Source organism: Hordeum vulgare, chromosome 7H, assembly GCF_904849725.1.
Source record: "Hordeum vulgare subsp. vulgare chromosome 7H, MorexV3_pseudomolecules_assembly, whole genome shotgun sequence".
NCBI lineage: Eukaryota > Viridiplantae > Streptophyta > Magnoliopsida > Poales > Poaceae > Hordeum > Hordeum vulgare.
Window position 1 is genome coordinate 64,327,861 of NC_058524.1, and position 27,473 is coordinate 64,355,333.

Here is a 27,473-nt window from a genome sequence, read left to right on the forward strand (position 1 = left end):
AGCTGGAGTCCGTGATAACTTTCATCGACGAGATTGACTGTCAAGAATATACGGTCTCCAAGGCAGAGCTCTTCGGCGCCATGAAAGAGGGCACGACCACCACGTGCGTCATACAGGTCGACGGCATGGATGCGCAAGTTTTCAGGGAGATGCTTGGGTTCATTTACGGCGACTCGTTGTCAGAGATAGAGGAGGAAAACTATGCACTGTCAAAGATGGGCCCAACTGACTTAAGGGGTGGCCACAAGCTATTAGGGTGCGGCCAGGACTGCTAGCTTGTGGGGCCCTCGGACACCATGTTGCATTGATTTTTTTTCCAAAATTCACATATATTTTTTAAAAAATATATTTTTAATTTTTTATCGAGTTTGGACTTCGTTTGATATGGCTTTTCTGCGAAACAAAAAAACACAAAAAATCAGGGACTCGCACTAAACACTGGATAAATAAGTTAGTCCCAAAAATAATATAAAATGTTGCCAAACTATATATATATATATATATATATATATATTTGAAAGTTGTAGAATATTAACATGAATAATTTATAAATTATCAATAAGTTGGAGACGTATCATGTAGCGTAGGCACTCCTCGGGCTTTGTACGAAGAGGTGGAAGATGTATACAAGCGTGGTCATCAATAAAACAACAACAACGAGTGGCACGACACTTAAACATGGCCACCGGTGCGCAGCACCGCCGAAGGTTCCTGTTGCAGCCGTAATCGGGCGCGGACCCTCCGAACAACATCGGGCGTAATGATGCGGATTGCAGTGCAGCCAAAAGTTGGCTGGGTGCATCTACAACCGGACCCCTTATATCCGTCTAATACGTCCGGATAGGTCGTCCAGTCACTGCCCGGTCATGAAAAATCGACCCAGACGGACTCCCTAAACGGGCCTCAAACGTTTGGGTTGACCGGCACCCGTCATATCCAACCTAAATATGGGGCGAATATGGGGAACCCGGGCACGCCCGCCTGACTGCCTGTCCCACCATCGACCCCACCCCACGTCAGCCCGGCCCACCACGGACCCCACTAAATAACCAAATTAGGGAAACCCTGGACATCCGGCAGTTCACTCTCCGTCCACTCCACTTCCCCTCCCCATGCTCCGACCGATGGCTGGCGGCGAAAGCAGGTGCGACGGGTCGAACGTCGATGTGGAGGAGGTGGCCCTCCACATCCAGTGGCGGAGCCAGGATTTGGATATGGCCGCTGATAGGGGGCAAATACTTTACATACTAGTGCATACCAGTCAAATATACACTAGGTACTTCAAGTTTTGTTGATCGTTTGGAGGGGGGAGGCCCCTGCTCGTCCCCCATGTCTCCGCCCACATCACGTTGCGCCGGTCGTTATTAGACCAAGGCGGTCGTGGCGGCGGTGGATCTGCATCCTCCGGGCCCGTCGCACGCTGACAGAGCGTCAATGACGTCAGAGGCCCTTCTCGTGAGGCACGCAACTCCGGTCGACCCCCAGGAGGCGCTTCTCGCGCGAGTCCTTCGTCGCTCGCTCACGACGACGGAGACAGATGCATGCAGCCTTCGCCGCAAGAATGTCGAGACGCTCCGACGGGCCATCCAGTTATCGAAGTGCGAGGCAACGAAAGAGGTGGCAGCGAAGGCGAAAGCAGCCCGCCACTCGAAGGAGCGGGTCCGTCTACTCCGCAGGCTGTCCGGTATGCGGTGCAGCTTCGACGAGGAATACAGCGACGTCTCCACCATGTTCGGCTCAGATGACGATGACGCCGACGCTCCACTGCACGCGGACGCCTACACGGAGGAGAAGCGAAAATCGACTCTCTTGGTTCGGTTTCTCGGTGCTAGATTAAGAGCATGGTTAATAATACAACCAACAATCGGCTATAAGAAGTTTCCATGTCATATAGAGCTAACCTAATAGCCGGCATATACAATAGTAAGTTTTAGATTTGTACTACTTTATTAATAGTTGACCGACCTTACAATCTTCACAAAGTGTCTTGGATCTCATGTTGCAGCCGGCTACCCACCAAGAGCCCGCTTCTCTTCTTTCTCCTCCTCTCTCCTCCAACTAAGCATCAATATAATATTTTAATTCTTATAGACTGCTGATGTCATTTTATTGTACTTGCTCTAATTGCAGGTTGCACTGAAACGACACCTAGAGTATTCATTGTCCTCGAGAGTGGAAGCTATTACTGTTTCAGACTTTGAGTTCCCAAGGAGACGGAAGGCGCAGCCTGCTCAAATTCCTAAACGTCTGCAATTACGTTCACATACGGCACGCGTGGGTTCTCGTTCTGAACGACGCGCGCGTTCCCTAGAGCGGTGGAGTAGTATATACTGTATTAAGGGAAACACTTAGTATCAGTAGTCTCTCTCCCTCTTCATCGCTTCCAATCTCCCTCCTGGCCAACTTCTCGCGAGCAAACCTGGGCGTTGGCGGAGGCGTTTCGTCATGTCCTTCACTGGCGTATCTGTCATCACTGACGGACGACCTGCGCGATCTGTCTCGGCTGTCTCAGCTGGCGACGCCTCCCACGGCTACCATCTACTTATAGTCGATGGCTACTCGCGCACCAAGAGCACGCCCACTGGCAAGAGCATCAGGTCTGGCGATTTCAAGGTTGGCGGCTACCTTTGGCGCATAGAGTTCTACCCCAATGGCAACAAGTCGGAGAACGCGGAGTTTCTAAGTTTCCATGTCCGCCTGACCGCCTTCTTCACAATGATGTTGCACTCGCAAATCCAGTGAAGCTGCAGTCCCTGATAAGTTTCATCGACGAGATTGACAGGCAGGAATCCACTTACGTTCTCTCTAGCGAAGTGGTTGAATTACCTAGTAGCTGCGCAGTCATGTGCCACAACCGGCACATCGCAAGGGAGGCCCTGGAGAAATCCAAACACCTTAAGGGTGACAGTTTCACCATCCGGTATGACCTCGTCATCATCGGTGATGCTGCTAACAGGTTGTACACTGCCGCCGCTTCTCTGTTCATCAACGTGCCACCTTCCGACATGCAAAAGCATTTCCGCAATCTTCTTCTGTCCGAGGAGGGAACAGATGTGACGTTCCAGGTGAGCGGCGAGACAATCGCCGCACACCGGTGTGTGCTGGCAGCTAGATCTACGGTCTTCAAGGCTCTTCGGCGCCATGAAAGAGGGCACGGACACTACCAGCGTCATACAGGTCGACGGCATGGACGCGCAAGTTTTCAGGGCGATGCTTGGGTTCATTTACGGTGACTCGCTGCCAGAGACAGAGGAGGAAAAATATGCGTATGTCATGTGGCAGCACCTGCTGATCGCTGCTGACAGATATGATCTTCGTCGACTAAGGCTGACGTGTGAAGAGAAGCTGTCTGAGTACGTCGATGTGACCACGGCCACGGCAATCTTGATGCTAGCTGAGCAGCACAGCTGTGGCGGGTTGAAGAAGACGTGCTTGGAGTTCCTCAACTCTCCTGCAAACCTGCAAAATGTCATGGAGACCGGTGGACTGGATATTCTTGCTGCATCCTGCCCCTCCGTTCTCAAAGATCTTATTGCCATGCTTGCAAAGCTTAAGCAATAAAATTAGAGCAATATGCTAGGATTTGTTGCTATCCTGAAATATATATGTCACCCTCGCCAAGTGGTATTTTATCCTAGAGGGATCAGATGCGGGAATTTTATATTTTCGTCATGTAGTATTTGATCCAGTCGAGTTAACAGATGTGGAATTTATATATGATTTTCTTGTGTCAAGGCTTACAAGTACTCCTCTTTTGCAACACAAAAATACTAGAGGATTATTCGTGCTTCGCCATGCTGTTCTTCATTCCTGGGATTAATTCTTTGATTATTGTGACTGGTTGATTTGTTTGGATTTTATCTTTGTTGATTTGTGTTTTAGTTATGTTTTGGCGGTGTTTTCTCATTCGTATATCGTGTCGGATTGCTTTTGGAGACTTTATTTGTTTCCAAAGGAGAATGTAATTGCGGGGTTGTGGTGTCTTTACACATTTCAGCCTAGGTGTTAGTTGGTGGTGGTCGTTTGGGCCTCTTGAGAGCTCCTATTCCACCTTAAAACCATGAAATTACTGCTATAATGCTCACATGTGCTGGCTCATGAAGTTCTCGCTCGCCAGCTTGGCTCCCTGCTTCTCTCACCCCCTTGGCTTTTTTTTTCGCTCGCCCTAGTGTTAGCTTGGAAAAATATATCAACTATAAATTTCTATTTTAAAAAGTTAGTAATTAAAAGATGGTTATTGTGAATTTTAAAAACCATGATTTTTAGAAAACATTCAAGAATTTGAAACATATTTGTGGCGGATTGACCATGAATTTTAGAAAACATTCAAGAATTTAAAACCTAAAAATGAAATTTTAGATGAAGGATTTGGATAAAATCAAAATTTGCTTGGATTTACAACGTGAGCACCTCCCCTCATGTATTTTGGTTCATCAAACCGCTTATATCCAGGAATTATTGAAGAAATTCAATATGATCAAATTTTATCCCATACAAATTTCCCATGATAGTTCGATCTCTAGACGTAGAAAAAGATCCGTTTCAGACCAAGGAATTATGGATAATAAATATTAGGACCTGAGGTTGCATGGAGCCCTCATGTAACTTGCAAATTGCACCAGCCTGACATTGCAATTGACAGTGATACTAGCTAGACAACACAACTCCCACCAAACGACATTAGATGGGAGTCAATTGTATTTTTTGATATCTCCAAGAACAAAGGATCTTGGCCTATTTTGTTAATTTCAGAAGAAAAAAATGTGCATTGATATGATTCCATACTGGTGATGACTAGTTATCTGACCCCACAATGCCATATCATGAAAAATTTCGAAGCACACTCTAGTCGTTATATCCAGCAATCATTTTAAAATAATCACATTATATGAGGCATCACATGGGAGAGAGTCATTGAGCACCACTTAAGAAGAATGACAAACGTGACCAAAAATCAGTTTGGTTTCATGCCTGGAAGGTCGAGCATGGACGCCATTTTTTTGATACGACAACTTATGAAGAGATATAGGGAGCAAAAGAAGGACCAGCATATGATGTTCATTGCCTTGGAGAAGGCTTACGACAAGATACCGCAGAATGTTATGTAGTGGGCCTTGGAGAAACACAAAGTTCCAGCAAAGTACATTACCCTCATCAAGGACATGTATGATAATGTTGTGACAAGTGTTCGAACAAGTGATGGCGACATTGATGACTTCTCGATTAAGATAGGACTGCATCAGGGGTCAGCTTTGAGCCTTTATCTTTTTTGCCTTGGTGATGGATGAGGTCACAAGGGATATACAAGGAGATATCCCATGGTGTATGCTCTTTGCGGACGATGTGGTGCTAGTCGATGATAATCGGACGGGGGTCAACAGGAAGTTGGAGTTATGAAGGCAAACCTTGGAATTGGAAGGTTTTAGACATGTAGGACTAAAACCTAGTACATGAGGTACGCTTTTAGTACTACAATGCACGAAGAGAAGGAGGATGTAAGCCTTGATGGTCAGGTGGTGCCACAGAAGGATACCTTTCGATATTTGGGGTCAAGGTTGCAGAAGGATGGGGATATCGATGAAGATGTGAACCGTCGAATTAAAGCCGGATGATTGAAGTGGCGCCAAGCTTTTAGCATTCTTTGTGACAGGAGGGTGCCACAAAAGCTAAAAGACAAGTTCTATAGGATGGCGGTTCGACCCACAATGTTGTATGGCGCTGAGTATTGGCCGATTAAAAGGCGACATCTGCAACAGTTAGGTGTGGCGAAGATGCGCATGTTGAGATGGATGTGTGGCCACACAAGGAAGGATCGAATCCGAAATGATGATATACGAGATAGAGTTGGGTAGCGCCAATTGAACAGAAGGTTGTCCAACATCGTCTGGGATGGTTTGTGCATATTCAACGCAGGCCTCCAGAAGTCCCAGTGCACAGTCGACTGCTAAAACATGTGGATAATGTCAAAAGAGGCCGGGGAAGAGTCCATAAAGAGAGATCTGAAAGATTGGAGCATCACCAAAGAACTAGCCATGGACATGGATGCGTGGAAGCTTGCTATCCATGTACCAGAACCATGAGTTGATCACAAGATTTTATGGGTTTCACCTTTAACCTACCCCAACTTGTTTGGGACTAAAGGTTTTGTTGTTGTTGATACGAGGCATCACATGAATGTGTGTCGCTCTAAAAAATAATAAATCATACACAAAAATCATGTGGTAAAGGTTCTATCGAACCTTTAACCGTTATATACGAAAATAATGTTGCTTGTATTGCTCAAATGCAAACGGATCATATAAAGAGCAATATCATTACACATATTGTCCTTTAATTGCTTTATCCTCATCAATTACACAAGAGTACAGAGATAAACATACTGCAAGTCAAATCATGCGATAATCTCGCCGACCTATTCACAAAGTCACTCCGAGCTTAAACATGAGATTGGTATGCGACGACTTCGATATTTGCAAAGATAAAGAAAGTGGCTCTGAATCATTACCTGTTCAAACATTATATTACCATCTTCTTTTCTTTATGAGTTAACTCTCATGGTTCAAACAATCAAGATTTTTAATGAGATAGTATCAACAAAAGATTGAAATCCTTTTATTGACCAGTTTTTTTAGGGATGTATATATATATTAATTGTCCTCTAAACTTATCAACTGTCTTATCGTTTTAAGGTTTCCTCGTATAAGTTACGTTTAAGGAGTTTTAATAACAATATATCAAACATTCTTCTCCTTATTTCCCATATGTTTATGGAGGAGTTATTATATAATCAAGACTAAAGGAATGCAAAACGAACGTTGTTCAAGAGGGAGTGTTAGTATTAGATTCTAACTACTCCCTCCATCACCGAATATTGCTTTTGGCTCCCGAGCTCACTGGAGGCCTTTAAATTCAAACTTCAAATTCAGTGAAAATTTGTATTTTAATGTTTCAAAAAATTCTGAAAAAAATACATAGATAAATGAAAGTATAATACACAAGTGTGTAAATTTTCAGAACAAAATACGTTGAAATGAGGGCTGTGCAAAAAAGACAAATCTGAGGCTGTTTAACACATGTTACTATTCATCATTTCAAACCATAAATTTATCTTTTTTATACAGATATTGTTTTAAAGTATTTTGATCTAAAATTTTACACACATGTCGGTTACATCCTTACATACATGCATTTTTTTTCAGAATTTTTTGAACCATAAAAATTTGAATTTGAATTTTTCAAAAATAAAGGCCTCTACAGAGCTCAGCCTCCAAAACGTCATTCTCCTCCATCACAGTATATTGGACGTATCTAACAGGGCTCTCGGACATAGATGTTTTTCTATTGATAGAAAAAACCGAACCGACAATGCTGTAAAAGCGCCTAATTAATCACAGAACTAAGAGCGACTTCCTCTCATACATGTACAATTGGACACCTACACGCATTGTATCGATGCTTCAATTGGATACCATAGAGTATTTACGTACCATCATATTGTAGTGTTGACTTCAAGGACCAAACATGTAATTTTTTATCAACGCATGCTCATCCAATAGGCACCTAAGCACCTGCTTTTGTAACATCCTAGTATATAAACACCATTTCATCCTCATGTAATATCCATGTATATGAACACTATGTCAGGGTCCTTGAGGGTATGGTATGCAAGGCAAGGCACATCCGGTTCACCGAGCTAGGTTGCAACAAGTTTGACAACTATCCCTATTAGTATCAGAGATGCTGCCCTTTCCCAATCCATAGACTGATCTGGGGCACCAAATTCCACAATGCAGCTGAATGAAATAGAGCAGGAACATGTAACATTTATGCTGGCATCAGGATTTTGGATCACCACTTTACCTGCGGATGCATCTTCTTCAACATATTATCATAAGCATCAAACAGCACAGAACATCTGAGATAACACACAAAGTCACAAACATTGCAAAACAGTCAAGAACTCATGAGATTACGCTTTAGTGCTGATATAGAAATACTAAAATGGTCCGCACATTTGACAAACAAGTCTAGCCAAAACTTCCACAGGTTCTCCGAATACATGAACAATTTCAGTCACCAACATAGATTCGATTCACCATAAAATGACATTTCTCAGCTCATGACAATCGCAAGAAACAAGCATTACTGGCCCTAGCTCGAATTAACCTGCATTGAACAAAACAGAAGGAGAAGCAACATTAGCATAGCCAACCAAATGGATGTGTCAAACACAGCTGGAACACAAGCCAGTATCTCATTTCTGAAGTTATGGCGACTTTATGTTACTGAAAATAAGGAATGACATTCCAGTGAAATAATTGACCTAGAACTTAATGATGTAAAATAGATGACTTCTAGTCTTAATTATGCAACTCGATCATAACATCAATAATGATACCTGCTTGCTAACGATTCACAAAAGCGAAATAAACATCACCTTGAGGTATACACTAAAACCACCAAAGCGAAATCAGACTATTTTCCAGAAAAAACAGAAAGTTTGACGTAACTGTATTCCCCACTTCTCATACAATTAAGTTGTGAGCCTTGAAAATTGACAAGCGGCATAATCCTCAACATCTATAAAACTTCCCATGAGCACGATACTAAAATATCAATTGATAACTCATAATGACAATATGCATCTTTCAGGGATTAAAAGGGCAAGATCACAGAATCCCAAATCAACACAATGAATGACCCAACCCAAAGCATCAATCTCTCGATGGACACACATTGCACAAGTTCATACACTTCAGGCATTCATGTTATACATTGTGACTACACATGGAAATCTATCACATCCATCCTAGTAATTCTCAAGGCGAAGGACAAAATGTAACACGCATGCTAGAGTAGAATCACACGGGGCAAAGCAACAGACTTAAACAAACATCATCGACAGTGCAGCAGGCGCTAACCTTAGATGCTGCTCGGGTACATGAACACCCTGACCTTGCGCCCCTGCACACAAGGCAAAAGCAACAAACAGCATCAGCAAAAAGCACGACGAAAAACAAGGGGAGCATCTTCAGCACGATGAAGGGCAGTGCCGGGCCACTGACCATGGACTCGGCGGGGAGGTTGGACTTGAACTGGGCGCGGACGACGCCGGAGTTGCCGTGCGGGCGGGTGATCTTGCCCCAGAGGCAGCGGTAGTGGGTGCCGTTGCTCTTGGTCTTGGCCTTGTACACGTACGCCAGGCGCTTGCCGCCGTACCACGCCACGTCCTCCTTGGTGTTCACCCCCTCGATCTGCACCAGCGACGTGTTCTCGTACTGGTTCGACTTGGACCTGCACGCCATCAACGCCGCCGTCAGCGCGCCGCCCATGAAATGAAGGGCCAGATCCGGCGGGGGGAAGGGGCCGCTCACCTCTTGAAGCCGAGGATGGTGCCCCTGACGTAGAGCCTGACTCGCTGCCCCGTGCGTCCCTTCACCATTGCTGCCGCCGCTGCTGCTTCTTCCTACCGCCGCCGGAGACGAGGGGCTCGGGGGTTGGGGTGGGGGCTTCGTGTGGGAGAGGGCGACGCGACGGCGGCCGCTGGCGGAGGCGGCTTATATGTAGGCAGCGGGCGGTATCTGGACGGCGCGGATCGCCTCTCCGCGCGAGACGGACGGCTCGATCTGTCCCACCACGGCGGATCGCAGCGGGCTAGGGTTTGACGAATGTCACGGCGGTAGATGGGCCGCGCGGGCGGTGGAGATGGATGGCTGGACCTTTACGCGTGGGCCTGACTAGGCCTGAGGCCCATGAGTGGGGCATTACGGGGTCGCGAGTCGGTCCGCCACCCGATTTGGATCGTTTCGTTCCGCTGGCTGGGTAACCGACCGACCACGTACGTACGGCCGCACCTTCTTTCCCCGTCGCCGTCGTCCGCCTCCGCCGCGCCCCTCCTCCCCCTCGGGGCTGCCGGCGGCGCCGGGCTCTCTCCCCCGGTGCCGGTCTCCTCTCCTCCGGCGCCCGGTTTAAAGCGCTTCTCGCCCTGATTTCGCCCGGGCGGGGGGAGGTCGCCGGGTCCAAACTGTAAGCCGCCCTGATCTCGCCTCCTTGCCCCGATTATGTTCATCAATTTCATCGGGACTGTCGAAGGCGCGTTCGGTTGGTCGCGGATTCGGGAATTTCTCTCACCGGGAAACCTGCAATTTCGTCTCTCCTTCACGGGGAAATTCTGTAAATCCGGGCGCTGTTATGCTACTAGGGTTCGAATTTGCTTGGTAACTGGTCTCTTTTGTTCCTAGTTCACCCTTCTTAAGGCTGGCTGGCTTGCGTTGTTTGTAGACCATATATGGCTCTTCCTAAGTAATATTATGCTCTAGGCATGTCTACGTTGTGGCTGTACACATTCTAGTCACCATCCATTGCGACTTGATTCTCCAAAGACTTGGAAGATTTGATTTATTGTACACAAAGCCGAGTGAAATGAGCGAAGAAAGTCTTGTTCATCATCGTCGTCCTTGATAATCGCATGCTTTTGTCGGTATTTATGTACTGTAATAACTAGGATGTAATCATAAAAGAGTTCACATTTGGGGCGGTTGAGTTAAAAAGATTAAATGACCTCTTGTAACTTAATATTATTTCCGCAAAATTAGATGGCCGTCTTGCACCTGCTGTACGTCACCTCCTATAAAAAGCTAAAACTACTTCGCCACGATCCTTTACGGCTTTACCTATTTATTAAGGCATTAGTTATATGTATTAGTCTTAAGTTTCGTTGCTGTGCCTCTTGTTGTTATTTCTCACAAGCAACATTTTAAAGATTGTTAACTTATTGTTCTTCACCTAATCAATGGCAGACTATAGGCAGTTCTACTGTTTGCATAAGCTACCCTTGCTTCATTTAGTATGGAAGTCGATGATGATGTGGAGGATGATGACATGGATTTCAACCCTTTATATAGGGAAGGATCACCATCCGAGACATCGTCAAGCCTCACCTCGGAGGCAGAATGCGAGGGAACTAGCTTTGAAAATCAACCAAGCACTAAGGTGATTCCTTGCAGTAGTCCTGCTAATGGAAACACAGGTGATCGTTTGCTTCCCAAAGAAAGTTTGTCAGCCAAAGGTGCCTGCAAAGAAAATGTTCCAGAGAGCACTTCGACCCAGTTGCATTGTGAGAATGGAGAAGGCCGTGTTAATGGATTGGGAAAGGAACCCTTACAGACTGTACCTTCCTTCTCTCCATCAGTACAGAATACTCATCCCAGTGCCGAGGAAGATGCAATCTGCAGGCGGACACGGGCAAGATACTCCCTGGCAAATTACGCACTCGACGAGTTAGAGACCTTTCTCCAGGAATCTGACGATGATGGTGACCTGCAGAATGTTGATGAGGAAGAGGAGTACCGCAAGTTTCTTTCAGCTGTCCTATCTGGTGGAGGTGATGACCCACAGGCTTGCCAGGGGGATGAAACCCAGGATGAAGATGAGAATGATGCAGACTTTGAGCTTGAAATTGAGGAGGCCCTGGAAAGTGATGGTGGTGAAAATGTCGAGAATGATAAGAACATAAATGGTAGGAATGAGAAAGATGGTCATAGGCCTCAGACTAGGAAGAAGAGACCCGAGTTGTCTAGGGCAGTCAATCATCAACAGGAATCAACTAAAGCTAATTTGCGACCGATTCTGCCGAATGCCTCACCTACACCTCAGGTTCCTGGGCAGTATCTATCCCAGAACATCAATGTCCCTTCCTCTTTGTCATCAGCAACTGGTGCTGCTGTAGTGGAGGGATTTACTGATGAGCAACTTGGCCAATTGCATATTTTGATATATGAACATGTTCAGCTCATGATCCAAACCTTCTCTCTATGCGTTCTTGACCTATCTAAACAGCGTGTGGCTGCTGATGTTAAAAAAATGATAGTTGAGTTGGTTGGCTACCGTGATCAAGCATTGGCTAGGAAAAACACTATTCGTCAACCATTCTGTTTCGAAGGGCAGCATCTTCAGTCAGCAATTAGTCATGCTTATTCTGAGAGCTCGCAATGCCAATGGATTCCATTAATTAAGAATCCTATTATGTCCATCCTTGATGTCTCGCCACTTCCTTTGGCCCTCGGCTATTTAAGTGATGTTGCAGGCGGTGAGTACGCAATGTGTGTGTGTGTGTGTGTGTGTGTGTGTGTGGTCAATTTTGCAAATACTATTTTTCATCTTGTTTGCCATGACTTAAGGCATCTTTTTTTTTTACTCAATTGACAGCCGTTGTGAAGTATAGAAAAAGCCATGTGGATGGCACTCCAGACAGGATCCGGTTTAGGAAAGACCCTCTTTTTCCATCACCGGTACTTACCACTGGCAGGGAAGCTAACAATGTTTCTCAAGACAGATCAAATAATGTGTCCACATCAACGCCAGCTTCACCTGGGCAGTCACAGCCCAAGAAATCTTTAGCTGCTACCCTCTTTGAGAGTACTCAAAAGGAGCCGGTTGCTCTCGTTCCATTTGATATTGCAAGATTGGCGCAGAGATTTTATCCACTCTTCAATTTTTCGCTGTTTCCTCATAAGCCACCTCCTGCAGCTATGGTCAGTAGACTACTTTTCACTGATGCAGAGGACGGGTATGATTTACATCTTCACTAACGTTTTTAAGGCATGCATTATGGTTTTCTTTTCTGTTAATTCTAATCTATTCATGAATTTCAATCTTCAAAATGTAAGATTCAAGGAATGCTGAATGTCGAAATTTTATTGTAGTCTCCATTGAGGTTGTACTGTTTTCTTTCCTGTGTTACTGTCACTATTTTATGCAATTTGTACCTGGCTTTACTAAGCTGTCCTTTCATCTTCATATTGAAAATCTTGTAAGGTCTCCTTTTGGGTGGTTAATCATATTAAATTTGATCATTTTTGTTCCACTTGCTTAATGTGGCATCATATATTACCCTTTTCAATTGCATGATTATATAACATCCAAATTTAACTGTGCTGTCCTTTATTTTCTTGGTTATGTAACATTCTTACTCTATCTTCTGCCTGCAGATTATTAGCTCTAGGACTTATGGAATATAATAACGACTGGGAAGCGATACAAAAGCGTTTTCTTCCTTGCAAATCAACACATCAGGTACTATCGTGGTGTCATTTATTTGTTTCAAATCTTTCTCTATTTCTTTTGAGTAACTCACAGTTTTCTATTATTTGCTAGACATACCAGTTTAGTATTTTCATCACTTGTTTGGTGCCCTTGGTGTTGTAACAGACTTCGTCTGAATATCTGAAAATATGAAGAAATTGAATTCATTAAAGACTCGTTATTAGAAACAAGTGTTGTTTTGATTGTATTGGCATGGCAGTGAGAGTTCCCACACTGCTGGGTGCTGACACTACGGCCGGCCTAATTTGATATCTACTCCCAATAACTAATACACCAGGTTGCATATTTCAAATTAAGACTGGTGGCTCTTATATGCTTAATTTCAACAAAGGCTACTGCCCAAAAATCGTTGTGCTTTTGTTACCGTTATACAAGCAAGCTTGGATCAATCTTGATCCTCTAATCTCAGCTAAGAACCACAACTCCAGACCTTATGGGCAAATTCTTGTTTTTCCCAGTGCTTAGTTTAGTCTCTTGACTAAGTTTTCAGTTGATCAAAATCCTGTTTCTCTTTGTATGCTTTATACTCTTTCAGTAACATATTTTTTTGTAGTGTAGATATTTGTGAGACAAAAGAACCGCAGCTCAGCGAAAGCTACGGACAATCCAGTCAAGGTAAGTAAAGTGTACATCTTTCCATTTACTGGCACATAAGATGATTAATGAATTCTTATAAGCCTTTGTGGTTCAAGAATATTTCTCAAGGTCTTGGCTGATTACGATAAGTATGGTGTGCCGGTTCATCCCATCGTCTAGCTTTGAATGTCCTTGCGTTGCCACGGTACAACAAATTTAGGGCTCCTTCGATTAAAATACTTCCATAGGAATTTAGGGCCCCTTGGATTCAAATGATATTCTAAGTTGTGAGGCTCATGAAGAAGCATTGGCATTGTCTGAATCACCATTATTTTAAGGTTTTTCTTTTATGTTGATATGCAACATATGTTTTCAAAATTTCTTACGTGTCAACAGTAACGGACACAAAAATTCCCTGGAAAACTGTAAAAACCAACTTCTATAATATGGACCATATCACATTTGGTTATTGTAATTAGAAGCAAGCTGAGAAATGATTTCTACCAGCTCTATTTTTAAAGGGTATGAAAAAATGATGAAATTTATAATACTTTGGTGGGGCTCTATGATCTTACCTCTTGTCACTGGAAGTTTCAAAGAGCACCCCTGTGTGTTTTAAAATGGTAGGTCAATATGTTCCCATGTAGCAAAAACAAACACTGGTTTGAAACTGGGATTACCTGATCCTCATGCTCTACTGGCTGTTATGGTGATCCCCAATAGGAAGTAGATGTCTTTCCAGAAATCAGCTAAGCATATTCTTGTTTGAAATAATGCAGCATGTGCGTCGTATGAAGAATTCTCCATTGAGTAGTGAGGAAGTGCAGCGTATCGAAGAGGTGGTTATATCTTGTGTCTGCAGACTATCTTCTGTTCCCTGTTCAATTGGTATTTGCTTACGTTTCCCCTCATTCCTACGTTGATACAGGGCCTTAAGATATTCAAAAATGACTGGACATCTGTTTGGAAGTTTGTTGTGCCATACAGAGATCCTGCACTACTCCAGCGTCAGTGGAGAGTTGCCAATGGAATTCAGCGATCTTACAGTAAAAGCGACGCATTAAAAGCAAAGAGGAGAACATATGAAGCGAAGAGGAGAAAAAGAAAAGCTTCCATGGCTGATTCACAAGTAGGTCGTGAGCAGGAGGTTAGTGTGTTCCCGAACTCACAAGAGAACCTTGAGATATTCGAATGCCTATTTCCATTTACAGTAGTGTTATTCAGCATGATCTATTTTGCTTTCGTGACAGGCTGATAATGATGCCTCTGAGGATGTTGAAAATGATGATTATGATGATGATCTGTATGTCAATGAAGCATTTTTAGCAGACACAGAGAATAGGAGCATGAATATGATGCAGACGGGCACCAGCCTCATTGGTGATTGTGGTTCTGCACATGGCCACTTTGAGCAGCATAAAAGAAATAGTATGCTCCACGGTGTCAACACTGCATATATACCTTTTAGCTCTTGCGCTTCTGATGGTCCTTCGACTAAAAGGGTGTTTGGTGTGATTTTGGACGAACTGCCAGCTTCACAATTGTCTAGAGAGAAAGGTAGCCATGTCGTCAAGTTGGCCCCAGATTTGCCTCCTGTAAACCTTCCTCCTTCAGTCCGTGTGATATCCCAGATGGAATTTCATCAGAAGGCAGCACATTATAATGGTACCTCAGATAACGCAGCGCAGGATCTGTTTCCTGTGCCACCTCCAACCTTTACAGAATGTGTTTATACACAGCTTAATCTTTTCCCTCATCATAGTACTACTGACAGATCACAACAGCATGGGTGTGATAGACGTTCGACGGAAGATGGCACTGAGCAAGATTTTCAAATGCATCCTTTGCTTTTTCAGCATCCTCGAGAAGTGCTTCCGTCACATAGCCATTCGGTTCAAAATCTTACTAGTCATACAAGAAATTATAATCTTTTCCCTTTTGAGAAAGTTCAACTTGAGGAAAGTAATAAGCAGACTACAGATGGCATGGAAGGAGCTCCTGCCAATGCTAATACCATCGACTTCCATCCTCTACTGCAAAGATCTGAAGCTGAGATGCATGTGGAAGTACCAGAAGAGAACTGCCATCCACTTGCTAATCAATCTGACGGTCGTATGAGGGAACCTCCAGTAGATGACCAGTCAACAGTTAGGGAAGCGTCCTCAAGCGAAAGAGAGATCGATGTTGATATGCAAGCATCCACAAGCCCTTGTGAGAGGGATAACAACATTGATTTGGACATTCATTTGTGTTCCTCAGTGGATTTCAGGATTGCGAAGGACTTGAGAAGTACTCCTAGTAAATCCAGAATTCAGCCAGAAAAGTCTGTGAAGGACAGAGCTAGTATTTTGAATTTACAGCCTGCAAATGCTAGTTCTCATCATGACACTGAAGGGCTTGGCGAAGAAACAATGCAAGGCATTGTAATGGAACAAGAAGAATTAAGTGATTCCGAAGAAGAGAGCCAGCATGTTGAGTTTGAATGTGAGGAAATGGATGATTCTGAAGATGAGCAAGCTCAGGGCACAGAACCATGTTCGACTACAAATAAGGTAATGCTTGGCACATGAATCTGGTGTTGCACTGTACTGTGTTTTTTCCTCTTCTGCTATGCTATATGATTAAACGTCAAGCACTGCGCTACTGGTGTTTCATGATGTTTGTCACATGTTCACATGTTCGTGACTGATTCTCACATGTTCTACTCCCTCCGTTCCTAAATATAAGTCTTTTTAGAGATTTCACTAAGTGACTACATACGAAGCTAAATGAGTGAATCTACACTCTAAAGCATCTCTATATACATCCGCGTGTAGTTTCTAGTGAAACCTCTAAAAAGACTTTCATTTAGGAACGGAGGGAGTAATACCAAAATGATCAGTCGGTCGTTGATTGGTGATGTGGAACTTAAAAATCTTTCCTCCTGAGTGATCTGAATGTTTTTGAGCCTTTCTTCTCTGCATGTTGTTTTTCTTCTTCTTGAAGCTCGCTGATAACATATGCATACTTCATTTTGCAGGGAACTTCAACATCAGTTGCTTGTTCAGAGTTGCAAGAAAACAACGACCAGTGTCAAACCCAACAAGGATTGAAACAGGTGGCTAAACAGGGCGTGAGATCAAAACGGAAATCGCGTGGGTCTTCTAGTGCAAGGCCGGTCAGAGCAAAGTCCAAGCCAACGGATGCAAGGAGCACAGGAACTAGAAAGAGTCAACGGTCAAAAGCTTCTCGAACGAGTGAATCTAGCCAGGCCAAAATGCAGGAAGAGGCAGGTCCTGAACACAAGTCGAGTGATCCAAGAAGGTCTAGAAAGAGCCCTGCCCCGAGTTGAAGGTCTTTGTAGCGTTTCATTTCTTTGCACAGGATATCGGCTCTGCTCACCTTGCTGCATCTACCAGAGGATAATTACCTGCGCTGCTGGGCTGGTTATTCACCTGTGGATATAGACAACATGTCAACCATTTGTTGAACAGGAAATTCATGTCTGGAGCTGAGTAGAGAAACTGAAATGGTGAGGATGGTCTACTACATGTATAGCCCCGTCTTTCATAAAATCGGCTAGCTGTCGGTGAGCGTGGGAAAGCATTCCCTCTGGTAAAGATCCAAGCACCCGCGACGGGCGCGCCAGGGATGGTGAGGTCCTTTCTTGGATCGAATTGGCGAGTAGATATTTCACCGGTCTCCAGGAAGGCCTCAGGTTCATTTCTGTACATCTAGCATGGATGTTCATTGTATTTTTAGTTGTTTCTAGCGAGCTCTTATCAGTGCAGAGATATGATGCTCTTAAGTGGAAAATAATGCTGATGTACTCAGTGCATCATTCAGGCCCTGTTTGGAAACTCGGGAATCCAGTGTTTAATTAATGCCAAATGTATCATATCATATGCATGTGAAACTGCTGGATTTCTAGACAGGCTGCCCTTGAGTGAGGCAGTTTAACTCTGGAAATTTACAGGTCTTCCACATATGAATCTATGAGCTCCCCTCTCCGGAAGGCCGGAGGTCGTCGGAGGTGGCGTTGAAGTGCGCCAGCGTGTGCGCCCACCGGATGTCCTCCTTGAGCTGGTGCACGCCAATGGTGTCCTCCAGGAAATCCTTGGCCTGGGCGCCCTTGTAGTCGTACATCCTGGGGAAGATGTTAACCCTGTTCTTGGCCTTGCCGCCCTCGTTCAGCCAGTTCCCCATTGTCACGTCCTCCACGCCTGATGCACACGCACGCAGAGGGTTTATCTCAGATCTCCTACCGGACTTGGTGATTCACAAGCAGAGGGAGCGCGTACGTACCTTTGGCCTTCCTCCTGACCATGTCGGAGTCGGCGATCCACCGGACGAGGTCCCAGGAGAGCACGTACCCCATGCCGAGCATGAACGGCGGCGACTCGCGGTCCATGAACGGCAGGCCCACGCCGTAGTACATGTCCTCCCGCGGCGCACGGCGCAGCGTCTCCACCAGCGCGTCCAGCCGGAGGTACGTGTCGTCGTCCACCTTCATCACGTAGTCGTACGGCCGCCCCTCGCCTGAGCCGCCGCCGGCGCCCCCGAGCATGGCCGGCAGGTCCGCGAAGTAGGTGTACGTCTTGCCGTCCTCGGCGTTCTCGGTGCAGTTGAAGAGCAGCACGTCGCCGTAGGCGCGGCGCTCCAGCGCCACGAACGCGGCGTGCTCGGGCGGCATCGGCCGCGCGCAGAGCGCGAACCGGACGTCCACCCGCGCGGCGCCCCGGAGCGCCGCCGTCTGCTGCAGCGCGTACGCCATCCGGATCAGGTGCCGCCGGGAGTGCTTCTTGGGCATCGTGTGCACGCCGACCAGGATGCTGAGCTGACCCCCGTCGTCCGCCACCAACGCCGCCGACGCCGACGCTGCTGGCTGGGCGGCGGCGGCGGCGGCACGGACGTCGGCTCCCGTGAAGCAGCTCGCGACGCTGACCGGGTTGCGCAGGTAGGCGGGGAAGGTGATGCAGAGCAGGGTGAGGAGGAGGACGAGTGCCACGGCGCAGTAGGTCGGCCTCCCGAGGTACGACGAGCACGACGGCGGCGACGACATTGCTCGAACTTGGGTTGTTTGCAATGGTGCACGCCACACATGTGCGCATACATATATAGTACTACTATGCGTCATAAGGTGTGGAATCGAAGCACTGCTGTTCTGTCGTTTGCCAATGGGAAATGTTCTTGGTAAATGAAGCAATAAATGCACTCGATTTGTTTTTGTTATAAGCGGAAAATACATCTGATTTTGATTTCTAAAGCTCATTGGCCAGTACTCTTCGTCACTTTATCATGCACCTACAGTATTGATGAATATATTATGGACGCGTCTAGCTAGTAATTGGCTGGTAAGTGGTCCTGGACACATATCCATAAGAAGAATGCTTATTTTTTTCACTCAATCTAAAAAGGAAACAAGGTACTCACTTTGTTTGTGGGCCTCCATGTGTTGTGGGCTAGTGATTCTAGACACACATCCATGAAAAAAATCAATGCCTGCATACTCAGCCTAAAAAGGAAACCATGTTTAGAACAAATAGAAAAGCTACAATTTTTGAGCAAAATGTCGTACAGTTGTGATCTGTTTTCACTTTTGGACCCCTCCCATATAACTCCTCAAAACTAGATATCGCATGAATGTATTTCAACCAAAAATTTCTCAGGGCAATTCTAGTGCCACGGGAACCAACTATAGTGATACCAGAAGCAACTCCCTACATGTTTGTTTTTCATGATGTAAGCTGGTTATCATGATTGTCTACCCTTAGATTTTCTACCATGACTAATGGTTACCCTAATATTATCTAGAAGTTGTTTGTAAAATACTTCATGGCGCTATAGGGAGCTTTGTTTTCGAGGTAGCCAACTAAGGAACCATGATATGCAACTTTCAGGTTATTGTGGGCAACTAAATATCACCAAGATAGACAACCTCGTAGCAATGTCGATACATTAATTTTCAAATGCAACTTCAAAATCATAGTAGGCAACTTTCATTGTACCATCGAGCAACTAATTAGCAATAGCATGCAACTTCATAAACACTAAGCAACTTTGTTTTTGAATTTTCACAGTACATCATGTAACTAATTAGTAGCTGTGTGCAAGTTTAGTGCCACATGAGTCAAGTTTAAGGGTGAAAATGAATCTTAATTCCATTGGCCGACTAAAAAGTTATTGTTTTTTTTTAATTTTCAAAAAATGCAGTAGATGCACACACATGCTACATTCTTCGAAATCTAACAAGAAGTTGGCTTGCACAATAATAAAGTTGTTTCTCATAATATAAAAAATAGTTCATGTAGCAGTAAAGTTTCTCACGAAAAAAGTGTAGAAACATATAAATATGAAATCTGGTTTTGAAGAGCTAGTCGCAAAAAGGGTAGCAATGGAAACATATCGCAATTTTGACACATGGTTTGAAAGGTGTAGATTATTAATATATTTTTTGAAATGTAAGTAAATGCATGTGATTGTACTCTTAGTGTTCACCGGGTTTTGTCTCGTGTGATGACTTTTCCCCAACCATAAGTCATTTGAATAAGTGCACTATCCTCACTTGTCTAACGGAGCCATAGGAAATCAACTATGCCTCGTCCCTAGCGATTCTCCTCCACGCGATTCTATCAGACAACCCACACAAGTGTGCGTTCGAAGAGGTCAAAAGGCGTAGCTTCACTTTTAGGATTTTAGGTAGGATATAATATTAGCAATCAGATATATAAAAAACACAAGTTTCATCGGCTCGACATGGGCTCCACTTATACCTGGCCATGGGCAGCCCGGACCGGATGGCCCGACCCAACCCAAACCAAAAATCTTAGACTAGGCTAGGTCTAATCATGCCAGCGGGCCGTGCTCGGTCCTGCAAATTGAGTCCGACAGTTGGGCTGGGACGTGTTCGGGCTTGAGGAAGACTAAATTTTAGGCGTAGTCGGGCCGTGATGAACAACATGTCACAACAACATCTCCTCTGCCGAACACCATTGTCGTGAACAAACTGAATCACACTATACCGAGTGCCCGAGATCGGCATCATCGTCCAACTTGTCCATGCCACTCCAAGAAAGGACATAAACATGGGAAAGTCGAGGAAGCATATTCTCACAATCGTTGTTGGCCCACTTCACTAGCGAGGAAGAACTCAAAGACCATATGAGATACGGTTAGTGACAATCTAGGGTTCCTCCATCCTCCCACCGTCGTTGTGGCCGGTGGAGGCCAAGGACCCATGGCGGTGCCGACGAGCCAAAGGGAAGAGCTAGTTGCATCCTTTCTATAAACCCTAGAAAAATTATTCATGTCCTTCCATGGTTAATAAACTCGATGGAACATTTCTATGGGGAAAAGTGGGAAGTTAGGAAAATTTTACGCTCACTACATAACTTCTATCTGAAAATTCATGAGCATATTTCTTAAAGCATGGCATCAGCCTACACGAATTTTCTATCGGCTCAACTTGGTAACAGAGACCGTTAATTTGTTTATATATATATGGATAAAATTGATTGAAATATGGATGAAATAATTGAAATTTACTAGAATGACAGGGAATGTTTTGGAAAATTGTTAAAATATGAATTATTGAAATTTGTCCGGATATTTATAAATTATATTTGTAAAATAAATTGAAATAATGAAAATTCCCTCATATAATAGAAAACATTGAATAAAAAGAATATGAATTTGGGAAGATCACTGAAATATTCGAGAGATAGGCGTAAAATGATACCAAACCCTTTGAAACCTGCGTGAACTTTTTTTGTTTGAAATCTCTGAATTATTTTGATATTTTTGAAATAGAACTATGTGGAACTTCTGGTCTGTCAATACCCAAATCAAAAGGCAGAACACAAAGATAGGTGGAAAAGTATATAATGGTGGTGTGTCGTGATTGGTTTAGACACTCTGCCAGCTAGCAGCTTTGTTAGAATTCCTTTTTTGTTTCACTCTCAAAACAAAACAAAAATTTCCTTTTCTGTCGTGCGTCATTAGCCAGCATTGAATGTTTCATGTTATGATGAGCTGGCTGATTCATATATCCTCCAAAAGACAAGTAAGTACCCTTCCTCCGCTCTCACTCATAATGCCTATAGATTTTTTTAATGTCAAATTGTACAAACTTTCATCAAGTTTATAGAGAAAAAACATCTACGCTTAGAATACCAAATGCATATCATTAAATACAACATGAGATATATTTTTCATATTGTACATGTTTAATATTGTAGATATAATTATTTTCTTCAGTAATTGGTCAAAATTTGCTAAGTACTCCCTTCGTCCGGAAATACTTGTCCTAAAAATGTATACAATGTATGTATCTTTAACTAAAATAAATCTAGATACATTCATTTTTAAGACAAGTATTTCCGAACGGAGGGAGTATGTCATTAAAATAATGTACACGCACTACATTATGAAAAAAAAAATGAGCTAGTGCTTTCCTTTCTTCTGTTCCTTTTCTTTCCTTTTTTCTACTCGATTCTGTCCTAGTTTTTTTTGACCGGGCCCAACTCAGTCTACAAATCCATACAGTCTTCAAAAAATGTAGAAGACGAGTACAAGAAGGACGACAACAACGATGACATCGCTAGACAAGGCTTTGCGTTGTGTGCAATGGAGCACATGCACAACGACCTTGCGCTTTGGCACACATATATACACAGATCATGTACTGTGGAATGGAAGTACTAGTACTACTAGTTGACAGTGCTGCTCTGTCATTTGCCACTGGGAAATGTTATTGGTAAACCGTGATTTGACCCTGAAACAGCGGAGATTCTCGGATGCTCTACCGGTCGGTACGTACGTCATTGTATCGTCCACCGTGCTATACGATCGTTGACAAAGCCTATTAAATCGAACACTTGATTGCACACTGTCTTCTAAGTAAATTAATGATCCTACACGCTTGCTTTTGGGGGATAAACAATCCTACACTGAACCGACCAATGTGTATGTGTGGAGTTCTTTCTTAGGCTGGTCACAATGGGGAGTAACATTGAGTAGTAACATACATGACACATAAGCATGTTACTACTCTATGTTACTACCTTCATAGTGGGTGGTAACTTAGAGGGTTCATTTATTGCTTTTGTGGGATCTATAGTAGCATTTCAACTTTGTGATCTATACGTGCCATGTATCAATAAAAATTGTGTTTTCAGGTACCCATGGATAAATAAAAAAAACACAAATTTAGATCATAATAAATAATAAAGTAAAATATAATATTATTAAAATATATAAAACATATTTAGCAGTACATTGATCAAGACTTAAATATAATCTATTCTCGCCCAAACTTTCTCCATATATGCTCAATCAGATCATTTTTAAGAGCCTTATGCATCGGACGATCGCGGACTCTAGCATCTCTTTCAAGTACCTCGGCAAATTCTGGTATGTTACCGTGCGTAAATACCGAAGGAAGGACAATTGATGAGCCCGCTTCATAATTTAAATCAAGAATATTTCCAGCCTCTTCTTGTTCATCATCGACTATCATGTTGTGCAAAATGATGCACGCCAACATAATATTATTGAGATCGCCCCGGTCATATAAACGTGCCGGAAGACGTAAAATAGACCATCGCGCCTGCAACACACCAAATGCACGCTCCACGTCCTTCCTTGCTCCTTCCTGATGTTTCGCAAACAACTTGTGTTTTTCTGTTAGAGTCATGGGTATTGACTTCATGAATGCTGCCCACTCGGGGTATATTCCATCTACAAGGTAGTAACCAAGTTGATATTCCTTCTCGTTGACAGTATAGTTCACTCGAGGAGCTTGCCCTTTCAGTTGCTCAGTGAACAGCATTGATTGGTTAAGCACGTTGATGTCATTGTTGGATCCGGCAACACCAAAAAAGGCATGCCATATCCAAAGATTTTGAGATGCAACCGCCTCTAGAATAACAGTAGGGGCTCCTTTATACCCGCTAGTGAAATGCCCCTTCCACTCCGTGGGACATTTCTCCCAATGCCAGTGCATACAATCGAGGCTTCCTAACATGCCGGGAAACCCACGACTCTCTCCAATATCAAGTAATCGCTGCACATCGTCGACATTGGGTCTTCGCATATACTCATCACCAAATATATGAATCACGCCTTCGACAAACAGTTTTAAGCACTTAACTGAAGTGCTCTCGGCAATCTTAAGATACTCATCGAGAGCGTCCGCCGGGGTACCATACGCCAATTGGCGAATAGCCGCTGTGCATTTCTGCAACGGAGAGAGTCCATCGCGGTCAAGAGCATCTTTCCTTTGTGTGAACTCAGGAGACCACTCTCCTAATGCATGTACAATACGCTCGAAAAGAGGCCTTCTCATCCGAAATCTTCTACGAAATACTTTCTGCTTGTAGACAGGATTATCACAGAAATAGTCACGTACCAATTGCTCAGCGGCTGCTTCACGTGGCCTGTTCACGTATGTCCTCGGACCACTCCTGCTTGATCTTGCTTGATCTTGGAGGCTTTCCTTCACTTCTACTGCGATCTCCTTTCCTAATGAGTCCAACATGTCCATCTGGACAACGTAGTCTTCTAGTGTGTAGAGGGAGGAAGGATTGGTGATACTTGCTTCTGCTTCACCATCGGAACCATCGGCAGGTTCAGTGCTGGCCATCTTGCGGAACAGGGGAAAATATAGTAGTGAAGGAGTAAGAAAAAGAGAAGGCGTAGGCTTGTATATATAGCACAGTATTGTGCAACGGTTCATGTGTAGATAGAAACTGAAACGATTGAGCCTCACCAATGATTAAAAAGGTAACTGGCAATAGTAGCTGATCAGTCCAAAAGCTAACAGCAAAACACCACGTTCACATCAATTCTAGAGTAGCTGATCGGTCCATCAGGTACACAATTAAAAATCCACCAGGCACACACAATAACAATCCATGGTTTACAAAATAAACTGACCCGACACCAAAAGTGATGAACGATCCATCAGGTTCACACAACAAACTGACCGAGCTAACTTCTAATATGCTTCGTAGTGCACCACTTCTTTCCCTTCAATCACCTTGCCAAACAGTAGATAAATAAATAATCAGTAGATGTAATTATTATTCTCTCAAGTAAGAGTGAGGACACAAGTAATTATAGAGGAAGTTTCGACATGAAATAGAGCAGCGATTCAAGTTCATAGTAAAAATACCTGCATCTCCTTCAAGAAAATAACATGGCCTCCATATTACTCAAAGCCTTTGCACGCCGGGCCTTTTCACCATCATCCATCTTAGATGTGTCCGCTAAAAGCATTTTGGAATAAACATCCAACATTTTTGTCTTGTTGTTGATCTTTGCAGTTTCAAGTTGTTGATTTGATAAAAGAACCTGGCTATTTATCACCTTTTGACGGTCCTCCATCGATTGATTGTTAACCTCGATGAATTTGACCAATCTTTCTCCAAGCTCTTGCGAGAGCCCTCCTGACTTGCCTTTACCAGCACGTTCAAGCTTAGCCTTATCACGGCCAACTTTTGGGCGCTCCTCAGCCTCCAAGTTGATCATATTTGATGTGGTATTGCTATCTGTCATGTTACCTTTTTTTGCAGTCATGTGTTTGTAAGAGGTTAGCCATTTGCTATCATCCTTAAGTTTTTCCCACATAGTTAAATGTTGGAAAGGCTGATGATAGTTGCGTTCGTACTTCTCCAAGGCCATTTTTTGTAGGTCATGACTGTTGTGACCACTATGATACACTCCCATAACAGCAATCCACTCCCCATGGAAAGCACCGAGCTTTTTCTTGGTCCTTTGCCATTCCATCTTCAACTGATTGCGATCTCTCTTCCGGTTACTTGGTGTGGCACCATTGTAGAGAGCAGCAATGTCATCCCAGAACTGCTCACCCTTCTTTCCGTTCCCATCGATGGGATTCAGTGAACACTCTAGCCAAGCACCAGCCTACATTGTTCACATTTAATTTAGTTGAGCCCAACAAGCATCAAGAAATTACATGCACATAATATGGATTTGAGCAACGAATATGCTTACCAGTCTGTCATGTTCCTCGGGTGTATAGGGCAGACGATATGCGGTCCTTTCTCCCAATTCTTCTTCATCTACATTGATGGTCTTCCTTTTCTTTTTGGAAGATGTCGAATCCACTTTTGCAGGACCAGACCGAGATGCGACTTTAGGGTGCGGTGGCGGTGGTGGTGTTGAAAAGGAATCGTGTGGAGAAGCCCCAACAAAGTGCAAATTCTCCAAATTGCCGTGTCCTTGTTCTGGATAGTGGACCGGCGGAGGTCGAAAATTATAAGGATGCATTGGAGGGAATTGCCCAAAATTTAGCAAGCTTTCAGGTGCAGCGGTGTACATTGGCCTCCTGTTACAAATATCAGAGTTCATGAGCATATTATAACAACAATGCAATTTTGTACAACAACATACAAAGGCTTAAAACAAGATATACTTGAACGGAGATAGAAATTACCTATACACTGAATCAATTCAGGATAGAAACGGCTACAGACTTGAATCCAAAATTGCCCAAGATTGAATCAAAAGCAGAGATTTACCATGTAGGGTTGGGAGAGGAGGTCTCCATGAGGGGTGGGTACAGGTGCGGCGGCGGCGTTGAGGTATTGGCGGAGGAACACGTCGGGGCGCCCGGGTAGAAGAGTTGTTGTGCCGAGCCGCTCGCGTACGAGCTTGCCGGGCCGGGGAAGTGCTGCTGCGGCGAGGTCGCCGGTGACCGGACTGGCGCCGCCTCCTTACGGGCACCGGATTTGGCCATGATTAGGATTAGCAAGGTGGCGCCGCCGGCCAGAGGCGCCGCTGGACGGACGGCCCGACGGAGAGCGGGGCGAGCTGGATGAGGATGGAGGCGCAGGCGTGGTGTCTCTCGATGGGAATTTCTTTTCTCTCCACGCGAAGCGCTCACAGCGCACACGAGATCTTCTAGCATTAAAAAAGTCTCGTACAAAGCGCGAAGTTACGGTAACCACGGTGGTTACTCCAATTCCTTCTCTCCTCATTAACTCACTGCCACGTAGGAAATTTTGCTGAGCTGGACATGAAGTTACCAACGAAGTTACTTGCATTGGGGCCAGCCTTAGTTGTGCATGTGATCATGTGTTGAGTTTTGTATGCATGTTGGGCATCTCATTCGGACACCGCATCCATCTGTGGACCTCCATCTGTGGACCTAGGGACTAGTTCGTGGACATCCAAAGTTGTCGGCATATATTTTAAATCTGGTTTTAGCTAACCGGACGAATTATATCAAACACGTCGGAATTCATTAAAATTTGATAGAAAATAGCACAAATCATTCATAAATAGCATGTAAATATGTCTAATACAAAAATGATTCGAATTCAACCGGATGTTTAACAAGTTTTTCATGAAAAGATGGAATTCAACGATACTAGCTGCACCTCTGTCACATGCTGACACACACATACTGTTCCTTAAACTTCATCCAACAATGCATGTGCGTGAATGGTCCGTCCTCTGACCAGTAGTACATCACGTCAGTGTGTGCAGGCTACACAATGTATAGACCAACAATGAGTGAATGAATCAATCGACATGTAGAGCAACAAGAAGCAAAACCTACAACCTCCATGCTTGTCGCAGGCAATGGCCACATTGCCTCCGGCGATCAAGCGCGCCACAAAACTTCTTGATAGAATTCCGGATCGTGTATCATCGATGCATTAATGACTTTATATTGCGATGATGTGCATGGCGTAGGACGCAATGTGCTTTCGCGCACGAAACAAACCATGCACGCGCTACCAAAACAACCCCTTCTGCTCCTGCATATAAAGTCCGTAGATACGGCC

General features: G+C 44.2%; 5 protein-coding genes and 1 pseudogene across 5 annotated transcripts; 2 read left to right on the plus strand and 4 right to left on the minus strand.

The window, feature by feature from the left end:
• Nucleotides 1–2,445: 2,445 nt before the first annotated feature.
• Nucleotides 2,446–3,561, plus strand: LOC123408294 (annotated as a pseudogene).
• Nucleotides 3,562–7,961: 4,400 nt separating this feature from the next.
• LOC123407436 (60S ribosomal protein L35a-1-like) lies at nucleotides 7,962–9,528 on the minus strand. The gene is made up of 4 exons (XM_045100571.1): nucleotides 9,375–9,528; nucleotides 9,066–9,294; nucleotides 8,922–8,964; nucleotides 7,962–8,166 (listed from the first exon to the last, which is right to left on the minus strand). Exons 1-3 carry the CDS (start codon nucleotides 9,440–9,442, stop codon nucleotides 8,923–8,925), a joined length of 339 nt encoding a protein of 112 aa, XP_044956506.1. The 5' UTR covers nucleotides 9,443–9,528; the 3' UTR covers nucleotides 7,962–8,166; nucleotide 8,922.
• A 301-nt stretch (nucleotides 9,529–9,829) lies between these two features.
• On the plus strand, nucleotides 9,830–17,562 carry LOC123413037. The gene is made up of 9 exons (XM_045105982.1): nucleotides 9,830–10,026; nucleotides 10,800–12,088; nucleotides 12,208–12,568; nucleotides 12,990–13,074; nucleotides 13,663–13,719; nucleotides 14,460–14,519; nucleotides 14,609–14,827; nucleotides 14,931–16,232; nucleotides 16,700–17,562. Exons 2-9 carry the CDS (start codon nucleotides 10,849–10,851, stop codon nucleotides 17,009–17,011), a joined length of 3,636 nt encoding a protein of 1,211 aa, XP_044961917.1. The 5' UTR covers nucleotides 9,830–10,026; nucleotides 10,800–10,848; the 3' UTR covers nucleotides 17,012–17,562.
• Nucleotides 17,535–18,888, minus strand: LOC123413038 (beta-1,3-galactosyltransferase 6-like). Its single transcript, XM_045105983.1, has 2 exons — nucleotides 17,965–18,888; nucleotides 17,535–17,882 (listed from the first exon to the last, which is right to left on the minus strand). The coding sequence occupies exons 1-2, from the start codon at nucleotides 18,794–18,796 to the stop codon at nucleotides 17,653–17,655; spliced, it is 1,062 nt and encodes a 353-aa protein (XP_044961918.1). The 5' UTR covers nucleotides 18,797–18,888; the 3' UTR covers nucleotides 17,535–17,652.
• Nucleotides 18,889–22,957: 4,069 nt separating this feature from the next.
• Nucleotides 22,958–24,004, minus strand: LOC123406967. The gene has a single exon (XM_045099985.1). It carries the CDS (start codon nucleotides 24,002–24,004, stop codon nucleotides 22,958–22,960), a length of 1,047 nt encoding a protein of 348 aa, XP_044955920.1.
• Nucleotides 24,005–24,433: 429 nt separating this feature from the next.
• LOC123411758 lies at nucleotides 24,434–26,253 on the minus strand. Its single transcript, XM_045104724.1, has 4 exons — nucleotides 26,202–26,253; nucleotides 25,675–26,008; nucleotides 24,833–25,584; nucleotides 24,434–24,697 (listed from the first exon to the last, which is right to left on the minus strand). Exons 1-3 carry the CDS (start codon nucleotides 26,228–26,230, stop codon nucleotides 24,844–24,846), a joined length of 1,104 nt encoding a protein of 367 aa, XP_044960659.1. The 5' UTR covers nucleotides 26,231–26,253; the 3' UTR covers nucleotides 24,434–24,697; nucleotides 24,833–24,843.
• Nucleotides 26,254–27,473: the final 1,220 nt, after the last annotated feature.

Bases quoted from the DNA above. Each gene is read 5' to 3' on its own strand.
- LOC123411758 (XM_045104724.1), bottom strand. From the start codon at position 26,230: ATGGAGACCTCCTCTCCCAACCCTACATG. The intron at 26,009-26,201 runs GTAAATCTCTGC...TATTTGTAACAG, and splicing joins TCCTCTCCCAACCCTACATG to GAGGCCAATGTACACCGCTG. The intron at 25,585-25,674 runs GTAAGCATATTC...TGAACAATGTAG, and splicing joins CCGAGGAACATGACAGACTG to GCTGGTGCTTGGCTAGAGTG.
- LOC123413038 (XM_045105983.1), bottom strand. From the start codon at position 18,796: ATGACGCATAGTAGTACTATATATGTATGCGCACATGTGTGGCGTGCA. The intron at 17,883-17,964 runs GTACGTACGCGC...CGTGTGCATCAG, and splicing joins GGTCAGGAGGAAGGCCAAAG to GCGTGGAGGACGTGACAATG.
- LOC123413037 (XM_045105982.1), top strand. From the start codon at position 10,849: ATGGAAGTCGATGATGATGTGGAGGATGATGACATGGATTTCAACCCT. The intron at 12,569-12,989 runs GTATGATTTACA...TTCTGCCTGCAG, and splicing joins TTCACTGATGCAGAGGACGG to ATTATTAGCTCTAGGACTTA. The intron at 14,828-14,930 runs GTTAGTGTGTTC...CTTTCGTGACAG, and splicing joins AAGTAGGTCGTGAGCAGGAG to GCTGATAATGATGCCTCTGA.
- LOC123406967 (XM_045099985.1), bottom strand. From the start codon at position 24,004: ATGAGAAGGCCTCTTTTCGAGCGTATTGTACATGCATTAGGAGAGTGG.
- LOC123407436 (XM_045100571.1), bottom strand. From the start codon at position 9,442: ATGGTGAAGGGACGCACGGGGCAGCGAGTCAGGCTCTACGTCAGGGGC. The intron at 9,295-9,374 runs GTGAGCGGCCCC...GATGGCGTGCAG, and splicing joins ACCATCCTCGGCTTCAAGAG to GTCCAAGTCGAACCAGTACG. The intron at 8,965-9,065 runs GTCAGTGGCCCG...CCTTGTGTGCAG, and splicing joins ACCTCCCCGCCGAGTCCATG to GGGCGCAAGGTCAGGGTGTT.